Genomic DNA, 16,071 nt, shown 5'->3' on the forward strand with positions numbered 1-16,071 from the left:
AGGGTGACGCCTCCGGGAGGGGACGGGGGCGCGGGGGCGGGGCCTCCGCAAAGTCCTGCCCTCGGACTCCCTCTGGAGAAGCTGTGACTCACGCCCGGGGCTGCTTCCCAAGCCTCTGGGCAGGGGTGGTCTTTCCGCGACGACCAAGGCCAGGGGCGCGGAGAGCTCTTTGTGCCCCTCCTTCATCCGGGGATATGGAATCCTGTGGCTCCCAAGGGTTAGGCTAGGGCTCGTTCCCTGGGTCGTGCTTTCTGCCCTCAGTCCCTGGGCTCCCCCTGCACCTCAAACCCAACCCCCCCTCCATGGAGAGGGGACAGGGGTGATGGCTCTGAGGGTGGATGTGCCTGGCAGAACGTTCCAAGACACCGCAGCCTTTGGGCTCATTCTAGGCCAAGACTTTGAGCAAGACTGCGTTTGGCGGTGGCAGGCTGGCCAGCAGGTGCCCTTCACCCTGGGCCTTGTTGAGCAGAGGAATGTGGAGGTGGCCAGACCCCTGGGAGTAGAATGGGAAAGAGGAAGGGTGACAGGGTGTCCCGGAGGCAAAGCTGCTATGGGAAGGAGACCTGGGAAGAGGCCAGCTCAGCCTAGTGGACAGCTCTTCTGGGAGCTGAGCTGTCCTCTCCACTGGCCATCTGTCACCTCCTGAGTGTTGCCCTGTTGGCCACCTGTCCTCTGCCTCAACCATAGTCACTCAGTGTATTGCCCTAGAGACCTTACTGTCACCATCTCACTGCCCCACCCCCTGAAAAGTTCCTACAGAGTAGGAGACCATTTCTCTGTCCCCACATTGTCCCTTTGGCCTGTTCAGAAACCTCCCAACCAACTGCAAGGGCCTGTGTTTGCTGTTCCAGACCCAACTTGGCCTGGAAGAACTTGTGCCATGCCTAATGCGGTGGCCACTAGCCCCATGTGGTTGTCCAGCACTTGAAATATGGCTAATGTGACATCGTAGGTAACTTTAACTTGAATGTGAACGCAAGGAGCCCTTGTGGGTACTGTGCTGAACAGTGCAGCTGAAAGTGTAGGGGTGTTTAAGGTCACAAAGCCCCAGGATGTCGAGTGTGGAAAGAACTCTGCCTCCAGCTCTTCCTTTCTCAGAGGAGGTAAAGCCATACAGGGCAAGGGTAGCAGGAGTGCAGGGGCTGAGGCTCTTGCTCTCGGTTCTGCACCGGGATGTACAGGACAGCTCTTGCTGCAGAAAGACTGCCTTGGACTAACCCTGGAGTCCCACCCAACCCCAGGAGGCTGCAGTCCTGCAGGTACCAGGGGCCTGGCTGACCCACTCAGTGCCCCATGATTTTTGGTCCAAGGAGGGATGTGCTGCTATGGTGAAGGGACAGTGCTAGTGGCTTCAGGTGAATGCTTTTACTACTTTATTTTTTTGGTTCTGAGAATTGAACCCAAGTCTCCCATATACTAGGCAAGTCCTGTACCACTGAGCAATGCTCCCAGCCCTAGGAAGCTGCTTTCTCATCTGCTAAGCTCTCTATGCCCTCCAGATGGTCCAGGGGGTAAGAGTGGGAGAAGAGACTTCAGTCAGTGTCCCAAGGCCATGAGATGGAAGGTCTGTTTCTGTGCACATGGTCCCATACCAGGTGGTGTGGCACTCTGTACCTGTGACAGTACCACTGCATAGGCTAAGGTGACAAAAACTCCCCCACCCCAGGACCCAAGTCAGGCAGACTGGGGCTGAGGCTTGACTCCTTACTGCCTTTCAGGATTCTTCCTTACTTGCATCTCCACTGAGTGACCCTGGGTGAGTGCCTTCCATTCCCAGGGCCTCTTCCCCGGTGGTAAAGAGGGAATGCTGGTTGGATCGCAGAGGGTCTACGATTTAATGGTGGTGCGGGGCCTAAGACTCCTGTGTAAATGGCCACACAGGGCAGGGTATCTGCAGAAGGGGAAAAGCAGGTTGGAGGGAGTTTGGCCAGGCCTGAGAGGCTGGGCCGGATAGCTCAGTAGTGCAGGCCCTAGGCTCTGTGCTGGCTTCTGTGAGCTGGGACACTTTTCTGACCCATGGTCTATTGCCTCATACTAGCCTTGGTCCCTAGGGTTCCAGAAGGGACACTGGGCTGGCTCTTCTGTAAGCTCCCCAACCAAGGCCATGTAAACAGACTCCACCAGAGCCCTGTTGGCAGCAGAGAGATGACGTCATCCACGCACACAGGAACCTATGCAAAGGCTGCATGTGTCTGTCTGTGTCTCATTCCTATACGCACAGGATCATGCAGCTGCCCCTCCCTCTGTTCCAAACTCAAGTGAACCCAGAGGCAACGGCTTGTAAACATGAAGTCTTTATTCTCTTTGTCCTCAAAGCAAGGAAGGGCTGGTGCAGGGGGCAGGGATTCCATGTTCAGTGCCCCTGCACAAGGGCATGAGCCCAGGCAGAGGGGACCCCCCAGAGAGAGCTCCAGCTCTGGGCTCACACTGGAGGCCGAAGGCTCAGCGGGCCAAGGCAAAGCCAATACGTTTGTTATGTCGATCAAATTCTGTGTAGAACTTCCGGATGAAGCTGGCACCCAGGGCCCAGAGGGGCCCGGTGGGTGGTGGGATGTCCAGGCCATGGAGGGCCAGCACACACATGTCATCATTTCCGTAGGTGTCCTGGCAGGGGACAGGAGGGTTTGCCACTGTCCAGCCCGTGACTTTCCTGTCACCTGGCCTGATCCCAGCAGCTGTCTTCAGCAGTGTCCCTGCTGCTCCCCCATCCATCACCTCTTGGCCATCTTAGCCCAGCATGGATCCCCCCCACCCCCGTGCAGGTGCTGTGCCAAACACCAGGCATGCTTTGCATCGGCACCTTCCAGAGCTGCCAGTCTGGCTTTTCTTTCTGGCCCTAGACAAGTTATTCAGCTTCTCTAAAGCCTCATGAGCCTGGAAGGAGGATGAGAATGTGGGAGCCTGGCAGTCTGGAAGATTTGATGGGAAGCAGAGGGAGAGGGACCCGTGCAGTGATGCCACTATGGCCACACACTGGTATCCCCCAGGGCACCTGTGGAAGCGCTGATGCCCAGGTGCATCACCTAGAGATCCTGGCCTCTCCGATGCGGCCTGTGCACTGGGATATTTAGGTCTCCGCGTGACAAGTGCAGCCACGCCCTGCGCCTCCCTCACCTTTAACACGTAGTCTTCACTGGTGAGCGTGTAGGCTCTGTCTCCCAGGTGGAAGGAGATGTCAGGGAGCGTGGCTGCCTGGTTACAGTTCACGATATACTGTGGGAGGGACAAAGGGAGCCCCGTTGAAAGTCCTGTACTTGGGGCCTGGACCCTCTGATAGAGAGGGCTGAGCACCACACCTGTCCTCCCTGCACAGGGAGCCAGCCACATGTGCTGGTCAGAGGTGTCAGAGGTGAGCAGGAGGAGGCCTGAAATGGCCTTGTTTGGGACCGAATGCAGCCCAGGGTAATTCCGAGGCTCAGAACGGGGTGCTTCATCTACCGCCAGCCCCCCACTTTAGCATCTTACTAGGTCTCTGCCGTACTCCTGGGCGCCCACGGCCTTCATCATCAGCCTCAGGGAGCTGGTGGGGCCCGAGATATAGGAGGCACCCGTGTCCACCACTGCCTCACAGCCCTCCTCACACAGCACCGTGGTAAAGCCCACGGCCACCCTGGAGGTCACAGACAGACAGACAGCAGGTTGACAGACACCCCCAGACTGCATATTTCCTGAGTAAGGGCGATGACGGGAGCCATGCTGGTGATCAGGGATGCACCAGAGGGGTGAGGGTGAGGGAAGGTGCGATCCCCACCCTCAGCAAGTGGCCCAGTGACTTTGGCCCCCCAACCCTCAAATCTCAGCAATGTGGTCAGAGCAGGCGCAGAGCAGTGGTGGCTGTGCCTCAAGAAGCAGCTTGCTGGGAGAGCGCAGGACAACAACCCCACTGGCCCTGCCGTCCCAGCCCAACCCCAGGGCAGCATTGGGGTACAGTGGGGTGGGTTGGGGATTCCTGACCCCTTCATCGTGATCTGCCAGGAGCCGCTCTTGCTGAGGCTCACGTAGTGGAAATCCCCGTGGTAGTGTTCGGGGTCACTGCCCCCCAGCAGCAGCTCTCCCCCTGGCAGGTGGGGATTCCTGGAGGAGAGATGGCAGCTGTTAGAGGCCCACCAGCTTAGGACCTCGAGGCCTGAGGTAAGGCGCTGGGCAAGGCAGGCGAAGGTGGGGTTGGCCAGGCTGGACGCCATCACTACAAAGCAGCTTCTCCCCTTGCAGGCGCCTCCTCAGCCCAGCCAGAGATCTGCCAGCGGGTCCAGCTGCACCCAAAAATAAATCCCCAGAGAGGCTGTAGAAAAAGTAGGAGCATAGCAAACAAGATGCAAATCACAGCCCTCACATGGGTTGAGCAGGTGCTTGGGGGGATTATGGGAGGCTGCTGGGGGAGGGTGGGATGTGGAGAGGACAAGGCACAGGGTCAGAGAGCGGGCATCGGGGGAGCCCAGGCTTGCTGAGGTGAGTTTCGGGCCGGTGACATGTATGATTTTGAGTCAAGGGCTCGAGTAGTATTAGAGGGTCCTCCTTGGAGTTTCTGGAGACAGAGAGAGAGGGGGAGAGAACAAGAACCAAGAGGTGAAGTCATTTGCCAGAAGTCACGTGGGCCTGGAGGGCTCCCAGTGCCCAGACAGACTGATTCCCCTCCTTCCTCTGCAGGGTGCACGGTGCCTCCCGGCTCAGGGCCTCCGTAGCTTAGGGCTGGTTCTCCGAGTGTGCACGTGTGTTGTGCTTTCCTGGAACTCACATCAGAGGCACGTGCGCATGCTGCTGTGTGCACCAGGGTGTAAGAGTGCGTGTGTTCTGTTGTGCAAGCGGCACTCGCTTGCATCTCCTATGCGGTGCGTAGGTGCACCGTCTCCCCGGAGGCCCCAGCCCTAGGTGCAGGAAAACCCTCTGCTCAGCAGGGCCTACCTTCTTCCTGTTTGCTGGCTCCCTGTCCCCTCCACCCTATGGCCCCGGCTCCTGTGGCCCTGTTTACCTCCTCTCCATATTTTCAGTCTCTTGCCTCCATTGGCTTCTTCCCCCGCCCACCGGCATTGCTCAAGCACCCTCCAGCGTTCAGAAACACCCACCTCCCTTTCCCTGCTTCTCTCCGGTCTCGCCCGCATCCTTCGCTGTTGAATTTCCCAGGGCAGCCTACATGTGGGGGCCTCCGCTTTCTGACACCCACCTCTGCTTCACTGCTTGCCATCTGGCCTTGCCGCACTTCCTCTGCAAAGGGCTCTTCCCGAGCACAACCTCTCCCGACTGCAGAGTGGATGTCTTTCTCTCCGTATGACCCCTCGCCATACCGTACCTCAGACCGTAGCTCAGACCGTCTTTCTAACCCCAGGGCTCGGCCCACCCTGAAAGCCCCTGTGTCTTCCAGCACGGTGTTCCCTGCAGACTGCAGGGTAGGGGTTGTCTCGTTCGCTGTGTTCACTGCTCTGCCCCCCGAGTGACCACAGCGTGCGGCCCTTGGCATCACCTGGGTCAGTGATTGGCGAATGAACAGATGGAGCTGGCTGTGTCTGTGTCAGAGAACCGTGGCCTCCTACTCTCCAGCTCACAGCGATGCCCCCTCTCCTGTCTGCATTCTCCTCTTGCTCCAGTGCTGGCCACGAGAACATGGAGCGGTTCTGTCTGCCTTATCCAGCATGGTGGGCACTGCCCTCTGTGGCTGCTGAGCACTGGCATTGGGCTAGTGCTATGGAACTGTATGTTTGGATTTAACTGATTGCAGTGTCAACGGCGGCTTCCAATGTGGCTAGCGCAAGGCTCTGAATACGATTGACCGGTGTATAACCAGGAACTTGCAAATCCTGGCCAGATTCCTCTTCGACACCTCCAGATCTGCCCCGCCTCCCCACTGTGCCCCAGGCCCCAAGGCCACAGGCCCACCTGCCATAGTAGATGGAGAAGACGTCCTCTTTCAGCACTTTCTGGGCAAGGATGTTGTCAAAGAAGGGGGTGACTCCGCCAACGGCCTGTTCGGGGAAGCCCAAGCCCAGAACCCCATCAAACTTGGCCAGCACGAAGGGGATGAGGGGCAGTGCTGTGATCTCGCCGAATGTCTGGGTCACGGTGATTCCGCCCACCTGTGGGGAGAAGAACCAGAGGAGACCGAGCCCACTGCTCACCCCAGGCTGGGGTCTGAGCTGGGCTCCTACACCAGGAGCCTCAGAGACACACCTGCTCCAGGTGCAGCCACCTGGGGCAAGACAGCCTCGTCAACCCTGGGTGCGCAGCCCGCCCTCCCTCCCTCCCTCCACTTGCGTCCCTGCTGTAGGGTCTTCAGGGGGTAGGTGGGCAGTGTTGGCCAGGGCACAGGCTGAGAAGGTGGCTCTGCCAGGCAGTGACAGGAAATGTGCCCAGAGCTCTATGCCCCTGCCCAGTGGCCACATTCACGGGGCTGGACGAGGTTTGGGCTCCCATCCCCAACACAGGCGAAGGGTTTCTCCAGCATGGCCAGATCCCTCCTTGCTGACCCTTCCCTCTGATTTCACAGACAGGGATGGGCGGGGCCCACACTGATGTCCTCTTGGGTTCCCCCTGCACCCCTTTCCCAAATCTGTCATGACAGAGGCTGAGATGCTGCAGGTTGGAGAGGTCAGACACAAACGAAAAGGGAGCCAGGTCCTGACCCTAGCACCGTACTCTGACTTTGGCTGTCCTCGTCACTAAGACTGAGCCTGACCACAGTGCCAGCAAGATGCTGAGCGTGGATGTTGATCTGGGACCTGGTTAAGACCCCAGTCAGAGCCAGGCAGCTCTGCAGCTGGAGGCTGCGGGGCTCAGGCTGGGCCTCCCTGGGAGTTGGGTGTGAAAGCTTCCACCCATCACCCTGTGGGAGCCAGGAGTTCGGGGTGGCCGCACTGCAGCTTCTGTCTTTTTGCAGCTCCGGCCAGAAGCCACAGAGCAAGCATTCCTCACTTCCCCAGCTCCAAGGTGGGCTGGAATGTCCCTCCCTGCCCCCCACCCCGAGCAGGCCTTGAAGCTCAGCAGAAGACTGGGGCCAGAAGCAGAGGGATCAGACAACCAGGGAAGCTCCACTTACAGTTACCCTGTCCTGGCTTAGGAAGCCTTTGACATTCCCCAAGCCATAGTTGATGCTGAGTTCGGTCCCGTTCTCTACATAGCTGGAAGATTTCGAGGAGTCGTAGAGACTGTGAAAAACTGGTGGGGAGATGGAGAGTCAGGTCTGTGCCAGAGTGGCCCAGGCAGGGGCTCAAAGGCAGGGCGAGTTGTGGGCACAGCCGGTGTGGTGGAGGACTTCACTTAGGTGCAGGCATGGGGTGGCCCTGACGTCAGCACTTGGAAACTGTGCTTCAGCCATCAAGGGCTGTTTTGGGGCCCTTCTTCTGTTCTTAAACCTCTGAGACTTTTTTGTCTGGAGCCAAGCATTCAAAGGTAAATGCCAACTCTAACGATGCCGGAGAAGATTCTGGGCACAGAGAGTAAGTGTTCAGGAAGGGACTGTTGACTGGGACTGGGGATCGAAGAGTTGAAGGGCTGGAATGTGACTGAGTTTCTGTTCCTGTCTTAGTCTTAGGAAGCCTGGGAAAGGGCTTTCTGGGTGGCCAGCTGCTGCCGGAGCTGGCTCCTCACCTCAGTGGCCATGTCAGGGGCATGGGAGGTGTCCTCTCTCCTCCCAGGGCCAGGGGGTGCAGAGGCAGAAGGAAGCGGCTGCGTGCGCAGGGGGGGATTTAGCTGGGCTGGGGCAGGGGTCAGAGGGAGAGACGCCACAGGGCCTGGGTCTCACCACAGGCGGTGTAGAGAGGGCTGCACTTGGTGGAGGGCACCCAGAGGTTGGCTGAACCTGAGTCAAAGACGACTTTGAAGGTCTGGGGTGGGGTGCCGATGCTGATCTCACCATAGTACTGGATCTGTGGGGGTGGAGAGGAAGAAGTAGCTGGAGGGACTCAGGGCCGTTGCCTGGTTCCCCCCTTGGCTCTCACAGCGGGGTTAGGCAGATCCCACAGCCTCTCTGGGATTCCTGTTGACCTGCAGGGACCAGGTGGGGGCTTAACACTGTTTCCCAGCATCCCAGGACCCAGGAAGCTTAGCAAAACAAGAAAGCAAAATAAAAACAGTAAAAATGAAGCAGGAAGCTACAGGGGTCATCAGAGGGTGCCAGGCCAGGTCACAGGAATCCGCCTGAGCTCAAGCACTGCCCGCCTCCGTGATGCCCGGCTCGAGGCCTGGGCTCACTCTTCCCTGGGCTTCTTCCTGCTCTCTGCCCCAGGATTTCCTGCTGTAAAATAGGAGTTTTGTTGGCTACTCAGGTGTTCCTGGGAGCTCAAACACAGCAGTCTCTGGAGGCAAAGACCCGAGGTCCAAGGATGATGGGTACTTACGTCTAGGTAGTTGGTGAGGACCACAGAGGCGGTTCTTTTGTGAAGGGACTCACTCTTGGTGAACTCTTCCTGATAGGCTTCCAGCCTGCTCATGTCTACTCCCCACTTCTGCAGGCTGTCCCGGATGGAGGGCATTTTCTTGAGTAAGATCCTAGCCAGGTGGGAGAACAGGAGAGCCCTGTAGTCCTCACTAATAATGGGAGAGCCCTGGTGCCCTGCTTTTAGTCTACTGCCTTGAGCCTTAGCCCAAGCACCTAAGATTTACTTTTTTGCCGTAGGGTTTCCAAAGAGAATGTACCAGCCCTCCCTGCATTGGTATTTAAGAAACCTCTGTCCACCCGGCCATCCCTGTCACAATCATGTGCTTGACACTCACTCTGTGCCTCAGTGCACTGGACAGAGATGTACAGATAAAGGTCACTGCTACCTTGAAGAACTCAGCAGGGAGACAGATAGGAAGCCAGTGATGTTGGTCCCTCTGAGGAGATGGAGGCTGGGAACAGCCCCTCAGTGCTGGCGACAGTGCCATGTCAGGCCTGTAGGTGGCAGCATGTGCCAGTAGCAGACCGGGGGCAGCGCACCTCGCTCTTGGAAGGAGTCGTTTTTATCCGTGTGCAGGTATCTCCCAGTCACCTTTGGCAGGTGGAATTCAAGAGACCTGGGACCTCACTGCGTGTTATGCCACTCCCTGGGGATGGGGCAGTAAAACACCGCCGCCCTCATCTCCGTGCGGACCCCATCGTGGCTCTGCAGACCATCTGTCCCATTTTATAGCTAGAGAAATAAAGGCTCAAGGGTGAGAGTGACTCAGAAGTAACGGAGGACTCAAACCTGCACCCTGGGTCCCCCGGGCTATGACTTGGAGGCTGTTCGTCAGAGCCTGGGGGAAGGAGTCTGGGCTACTGGCCGTGGGTCCCAGGACCAAGGCCAGCCTGACTTTCCACTGACTGTCCCAGGCCTTCGGAGACTCCCTCCTCTTCACGTCAGAGTCCTCCTGGCTGGCTCTCTCCTTCCCTTCCCTCTACTGACCGTCCTCTCATTTTGGCCGTGGACAGGAAGGCAGCGTTGACGTCTATCGGTGGACTATTGTAGCAGAAATGTATTACATTCCCATGGCAGTTTACCGTCCCCAGAATATTTTCACAATCTGATCCTCAGCCATCCCACGGGCTGGGGGCTTTTATTACTGCCACTTGGCGGATGGGAAAGTGGAGGGTCAGAGAAGGTACATTTCCCATTGCTTGCTAAAAACAGCCTCTGCCTTGGACCCTGGCTTTGTTGTCATTCCTCTTTCAGAAAGTCCCTCTCTTTCCACCCCCAAGTTCTTTAATCCTGCACAGCCCACATGGCCCCCACCCGACAGCGTTCCCAAGGACCCCAGCTCACACTGAGCTCCCTGTCTCCAGCTTCCTCACTGGGTTCCTGCTCCATTTCCCCTGGGCGCACCCAGCAGGCACTACACGGCCTGTGGCTGTGTGGTTATGGGGAGAACACTTGGCTCTCCTTGCTTGCTGTGTGATTCAGAGCATGACCCGACCTCTCTGGGCCTCTTGTGAGTCCCCATTAGTTCCTCCGCAGAAATGGTTCCACTGGAAGAACCCCCTCAGAGTCACTGTGCAGGTCAGAGGCTGCCCACAGCTCAGCGCATGATGCATCTTCTGTGCACCAGACGAGGACAGCACCCTCAGGAGGGTGCTCATGCGTCCAAATCTCCCATAGTGCCTTGCACAGTGCTCGGCACAAAGCAGGCGGCAAAACTCTTAGGACTGTGTCAAAAGCCTGACTCCTTCCCCGCACGTTGCCTGATTCCATTCTTCTCCTTTGGAGGAGAATAGGGAGAATGTTCCCACTTCCTCTCCCTTCATCCTGGGGGGAGCCCCCACACACGTGCCTCATGGGCCCCATCCAGCAGCTGCCCTCTGAGAGCCTTGGAGCAGGGGGAAAGCTCTGGAAACAAAGGCCGCATGTGTGTGGAGCCCCAGCCCCACCTGTAAAGTGAGACGCTGAGTTGTTGGGGCATCATTTGGGGTGAGCCCTGGTAAAACCCTGGGAGGCCTTAAGCCTCTTACAGGCGGCAGCTATAGGCTGCGAAAACCTGCCTCTGTGGGCTTACTGCAGGCCCCTGTGCTGTCCCTAAACTGAGCACTCCTCTCTCTCTGAGGCTGCTTTCCAGCCCAGCCACCCCCCTTCTCTGGTCCTGAGGAGTCTCTTGGGGTCTTGAATGGGAGGCGGGGCTTTCTCGGCCCTGCCGGTGCTGCCGAAATCCTTCCCTTGAACATTGGTGAGGATTAATACTAACTACAGTGGGTTCTCACTGTGCTGCCCTGGCTTTACATACAGTATCCTCATTAATTCCCAGAGCAGCCCTGGGAAATAGGCTCTGCTATGATCCCTGCTTTAAAAGGAGGATGCTGAGGGCCGGGGATTTAGCTCAGTGGTTCCGCTGCCTGCCTCACAAGTGCAAGGACCTGAGTTCAATCCCCGGTACCTCCCCTCCCAAATAAAAATAAAAAGAGGATGCTTCTATGATCCCTGCTTTAAAAGGAGGATGCTGAGGGCCGGGGATTTAGCTCAGTGGTTCCGCTGCCTGCCTCACAAGTGCAAGGACCTGAGTTCAATCCCCGGTACCTCCCCTCCCAAATAAATAAATAAAAAGAGGATGCTGAGACTTGGAGAGGTTAACTGACCCTCAATTCCAGAGCTGGCACATTCCATTTACTGGAGCAGAATGTAAACCAAGGCCGACTCTGGAAGACTTGCTCTTTCCAGCTCTATTGTGCTAGCTGGTTGAACTAACTGTCCCGTTTCCTTCTTAATAATTAGCCTGTGGGCTCCTAGGGGCGATCTCTGAGGATTGCCCCCCACCCTAGCCACCCTAGCAGGAATCAAAAGGCTTCCAGGCTGACAAGCGCTGCTCTGGAGAGGACCCTGGATGGGACAGGACCCCTCTGATTGGCTGGTCCTGGGGGACGGAGGAACCCACATATCTGAAAGTGGGGTGGGGTGGGGGTATTAGGAAAGCAGGGATCCCTGTACCCAGCCACCCCTTCTCTGCCCAAGTTACCGTTTGAAGGCAGCTGTGTCCATGGGGAGACCGAAGGTGCAGGATCCCAGGAACAGCAGCAAGAATCCCCAGCGCAGCATTTTGTTCTGTCCGCTTCGAGCACCCACCAGGTCCACTGAGGCCTTGGCCGAGCCCTTCTCTTATACCCCACACAGGGCAGGGTTGCCTTTTGGCTCCACCCTGATTTATTGCCCTGGGGCAGACAGAGGGGTGGCCAGCGATAAATCCCACTGTGGAGCCAAGCTAGGTGGGTGAAAGGGAGCCAGGCCTCAGAAGCAGAGCGGAGCAGCCGGAAGGGGGATGTGGAAAAGCCCCAGTGACGCTAGCGGCCCCCGTCTGCCTGGTCTTGCAAGCCCTGAGGTGGACCGAGACTGATGAGGGATGGAGGTCAGGGCCTCCAAGCCCCCAGCCCAGGCACCCAGCCCATGTCCTTGAAACTGTTTTTGTGCTGACCTTGGCCTTGCCCCTGGCTGCCTCCTCCAGGCTCCCTGTGAACCTGCCTGCCTTGTTCCCTAGTGGGAGAAGCAGTGCCTGGTCCGACCCGGCAGCAGGGAGAGGGTTGGGTGGGGTCCATCCCTGAGGGTCTGGGGTGGAGGAGGGAAGGGCAGTGTTGACACCTGGGGGCTTCTGCAGAAGGGCGCAGGCAGCTGGTCCTCCATCGCCTCCTCCGCCTCCTCCTCCGCTTCTTCCCTTTGTCTCTGTAGCTTGGGCGAGCAGTCTGGGGCAGCTCTGCAGGCACAGGAGGGGCAGATTCCTCACCCTGAGCTGCGCTCCCCCGCTCCACCTGGCACAGGCTACTTTCTGCTGTAGGGGCGCAGCTACGGGCCCTTCTCTGGCAGCACCACCCCTCCTGCGGTGGCCTCTGCCTCTGGCCACAGCAGGACTTCATGTTTATGAAATGAACAAGCTAGTGAACTGCAAGGGCAGTCAGAGCCCCGCGCCAGTCTTTATGCTACCACCAACTTGCTGGGTGACATGAGATCCCTCCCTACTCCTCTCTGTGCCTCTGTTCCCGAATTTATGTCCCGAAGAAAATGATCAAATCTGGCTCCGACACTGAGCTCTGTGCCTTGTGAGCTAAGCGATGTACTGTGGTCTCAGAGGTTACACCCTCTCCAAAGGAGCGGCCCCAGGGGTAGATTTTCAGGCACTGTGATCAGCAGCAAAGGAATTGTTGGGTGGTAGGAAGGAGGTGCTCGGCAGATCTCAGGAACGTCAGCTCAACCTCCTGAGGACCTGAGCACACTTCCAACCGTCTTTGTCTTCACCAGCAAATATTCATTGTTTGCTGTATGCCGGCACCGTGCTAGATGCCAGTCGCAAAAGTGACAAAAATAAACAGTTCCTGTGCTGGCAGAAGAGATTATCGTGACTCGTACGATAGTTGGTTCCCTGCAAAACCCAACTAAATACACAATGCTGTGATGCCCAGCACCTGTGGGGCCTCCCCAGGGAAGCCACACTTGAGTCGTGACCTGGCGGCTGCACTGGCAGTGAACAGCAGAGGAGAGAAAGTGTGCAAAAGCCCCATGGGGAGAGGGTGTGGGGTTAGGAATGAGGCCCAAAAGGAAGCCAACCCTTTGCAGAACAGAGAGAGAGCTGAGGCTGGGCCCCGGGGGACAGTAAGAGCTTGCACTTACTGAGGGCGTAGCAGGCACTATTCTAGGTGTTTAATGTGTTTAATTCTCAACCACAGGAAATAGTACTGTTACTCCTCCTGTTTTACAGAGGACACTGAAGTCTAAGAGGACGCAGAAGGTAACTTGCCTGGAGTCACCACAGCAGTAAATGACAGAAGCAGACGTTGAATTAGGCCGGATGACCCAGAACCAGTGAGTTTCAAACCAACAGGTTCTGGAACTCTGTGATCAGGAGATGCACAGCTACCCTACGGCAGCGGGAAGCCGCTGATACCTTCGGAAGGAAGGATGGGATGGACGTGATTTCTGAAGGTGCTTGGCTGTGTGGACAGCAAGGCCTGGGGCTGGGTCCCGAACAGTGTGGCCAGGAGACTGAGGGGCTTTGGAGCTTCCTAGGCAAGGGGCAGAGTGGGGATAGAAAGGACCGGACGGAGTCCAGAGAAATTCAGGAAATAGAACCTGCAGGACTCGGTGGTAGATTGGATGCCGACAGTGAGGGAAGAGAATTGTGAGGGGGAAGAGGGCTGAGAAGACCGCAGTCTGGGAGACGTGTTGAGTGTGGGGCTGACGTCAGTGGCAGTGCCCTGGTAGACCTGGGTGAAAGACGGTGCTTTGCTGCGATTGGTAACGATGCCATCGTGAATGGGCCGAGGCAGGGGAACAGGGGGAGGAAGAAGGCACAGGACTCTACGCTCCAGTAAGGAAGCGTCCGCAGAGACCACAGAGCAGCGAGGGGCAGGAGGAGAGCGGTGGGGAGAGTGGCGGAGGACAGACGCTGAGCCTCGGTCACCTGCTGCCAAGGCCAGGCGAGGTTTCCATGAAAATGGGGGCTGTCAGGCTACTGGGGCTGCTTTTTGGTCACTCGCACGATGGGAATCCAGACAGGGACGAGGAGGCTGGTGGGAAATGCTATGATTGTGCATGTTTATGTGCTCCCCGCTCCCCCATCTCACAGGCTGAAATCCTAGCCCTGCGGCGGGAGAGTCCCAAGGGCCCTCTCCCCGGCCCCACCGTGTGAGGACCCAAAAGCAGGACGCCATCTACGAGGCAGGAGCAGACCCTCAGCAGACACCTGGGCCTTGCAGTTCTCGGCCATCAGAACTGTGAGGAATAAATCCCACTGATTATGGCAGTTCTCAGAGTACCCCAGAGAAGACCAGGTAAAAGGCAAGGAGAGGACAGCAACGTGGGAAAGAGTGTAAGGAGGGAAGAGGGTGACAAGTGGAGAGGCCTGAGGCCGCAGGACTTTCTCTTCCTTCCTGGTTCCTCCCCTGTGCCCTCTACGCTCTCTTCCTCTTCCTCTTCTTCCTCCTCCTCCTCTCCTCCTCTCCCCCGTCCCTTTCTTCATGATGGGAGGCAGCTGCACATATTGGAAGGTACAGAAAGCACTCCGTGGAGGGGAAGGCCTGGTCCGCAAATGCTGGCTCCTAAGAGTGGGGGCCCACGGGGTGGGCAGGGTGCCCCGGAACTCGAGACAGGAAGGCGGGGCACGCGCAGGTAGTTTCTTGGCTTGGTCTTGGAAGCTGAGGGGCATCCTGCCTGGTGGCGGTTACCACCTCCGACAGGCAGGAGGCTGGGGCTTCTGCTAAGGGCCAGGGTTGGGAAAGGCTTGGAGGCCTGAGGAAAATGGGAAGGGTTTGGGATCATCATGGAGAGGGAGAAGAAACCGACCTGGGAAACCGACCAAGAAGATTTTGTGGGGGTGAGGACCTTCAGTGGCTGGAGAATTACATGACAGTCAGTCTCCCCTGGTCTCTGACTCCCCTGTCCATGGGGACCAGCTGCTTGGGTTTGGGTACACGGTTCATGGCTGGCTTCATGCAGGGCAGGGCAGTCAGAGATGAGGGGCAGAGAAATGTTCAAGCTGCTGGAGGTGGAGCCGTTCTCAGGGGTGAGCCTGCCGTGGGAGCAGGGCAGGGGGTGGGACTGTGGGACCTGGGGACCCAAGGAGCCCAGAGGCCAGGGTACAGCCCGGTCACCGTCTGCGTGGTTGGTGATGTCATCTGGGAGGGGCGCAGAGGGTGCGGGGTGTGGGAGGTCTGCAGGTCAGGAGCCCACGTCCAGGACAAATGTCAGGGCAGGACCTGCAAGCACATCGGTGGCACAGGGAGTGACCAACAGGCTCGGCTGGGAGGAGGAGGCCCCCTCCCAATGTCCACATCAGCCTGGGAGGCCAGGGCACCGGCACCCCACAGCCCAGGAGGAAACCAAGACCTGGGAGGGGAGCCACAACCCTGACTCTCAGATGAGGCAGAGTGAGCACTGGTTGTGGCTCCTGTGCCAGTCCCATGTTCCTCCTGGGCGCAGCCTCCCTGTGGGGGGATGGGGGTGCAGGGGGTGCCTTGTCCTCCAATCTCCCCTCCCCTCCCCCAGGCCCCTGGCTGCCGGAGTCCACGAAGAATCTCAGGACAGTGGATTAAGAGGGTTGCTCTCTCTTTTCTATTTTGGTCCCAGATCTACTTTATTTAAACACATCCACAGTTTGGAGGCCATGTAGGTGGTATCACAAATTTGACCCAAGACATTAAGATTTAGAAATTGTTTTTATTAGTATACATTTGCAGTACATAATGATAGCATTCATTGTGGGGAACTGCTACATGTACTTAACAAGTTCCATTCTGTTTTTCCTCTTCCCCTCCACCCCCTTAAAAAAATTTTTTGCCAGTATCAACTTAATTACCGTAAATTTATAACATTAATAGATTAATAGACTAACAAACAAAAAACATATAAAACAATTACACTAAATCAAGATATACTTTTAGATATATTGGCCATGCTGGATTACAATAACTTTCTCCCTCTCTCTTTCCTATTATCTCTCTTTTATTTGGAACTTTATACATTGGGCTTCTCATGTAAGAGAAGTGTCTGATTTATTTCACTTAACCTTATGGTCTTAATATGTACCCGTTTTCCTACACATGGCTCAAGTTTATCCTTTATGGCATAGTAGTACTCCATTGGTTACAGATACCACATTTTCTTTATCCACTGCTGGATGTGTGTGTGTGTGTGTGTGTGTATATATATATAT

The 16,071-nt window shown here is 56.9% G+C and overlaps 1 protein-coding gene and 1 long non-coding RNA gene across 4 annotated transcripts in view; one reads left to right on the forward strand and one right to left on the reverse strand.

Moving 5' to 3' along the window:
* The window catches only part of LOC117285600, a 52,165-nt gene that overhangs the window by 1,508 nt on the left and 34,586 nt on the right, over positions 1 to 16,071 (forward strand). For 2 of the 3 annotated variants that reach the window (XR_004516677.1, XR_004516679.1), the window contains 2 exons: positions 13,120 to 13,343; positions 13,987 to 14,191. This is a non-coding gene — a long non-coding RNA (uncharacterized LOC117285600). The remainder of the gene's footprint in view (positions 1 to 13,119; positions 13,344 to 13,986; positions 14,192 to 16,071) is intronic. The other variant, XR_004516678.1, reaches the window with a different exon arrangement.
* Ren (renin) lies at positions 2,335 to 11,505 on the reverse strand. The gene is made up of 9 exons (XM_010645019.3): positions 11,392 to 11,505; positions 8,328 to 8,478; positions 7,733 to 7,856; positions 7,028 to 7,146; positions 5,872 to 6,068; positions 3,955 to 4,074; positions 3,466 to 3,610; positions 3,115 to 3,213; positions 2,335 to 2,604 (listed from the first exon to the last, which is right to left on the reverse strand). Exons 1-9 carry the CDS (start codon positions 11,469 to 11,471, stop codon positions 2,443 to 2,445), a joined length of 1,197 nt encoding a protein of 398 aa, XP_010643321.1. The 5' UTR covers positions 11,472 to 11,505; the 3' UTR covers positions 2,335 to 2,442.

Source organism: Fukomys damarensis, unplaced genomic scaffold (genome assembly GCF_012274545.1).
Source record: "Fukomys damarensis isolate Sample0158 unplaced genomic scaffold, DMR_v1.0_HiC HiC_scaffold_11, whole genome shotgun sequence".
NCBI classification, from domain to species: domain Eukaryota; kingdom Metazoa; phylum Chordata; class Mammalia; order Rodentia; family Bathyergidae; genus Fukomys; species Fukomys damarensis.

What these genes read in the sequence shown, in the direction of transcription:
- Ren (XM_010645019.3), bottom strand. Translation starts at nt 11,471, where the DNA reads ATGCTGCGCTGGGGATTCTTGCTGCTGTTCCTGGGATCCTGCACCTTC. An exon ending in TCCTCACCAACTACCTAGAC is followed by an intron (nt 7,857 to 8,327) that starts GTAAGTACCCAT and finishes CCACCCCCACAG; the next exon opens with ATCCAGTACTATGGTGAGAT. An exon ending in AGGAGTACGGCAGAGACCTA is followed by an intron (nt 3,214 to 3,465) that starts GTAAGATGCTAA and finishes TCCCTCCCACAG; the next exon opens with TATATCGTGAACTGTAACCA.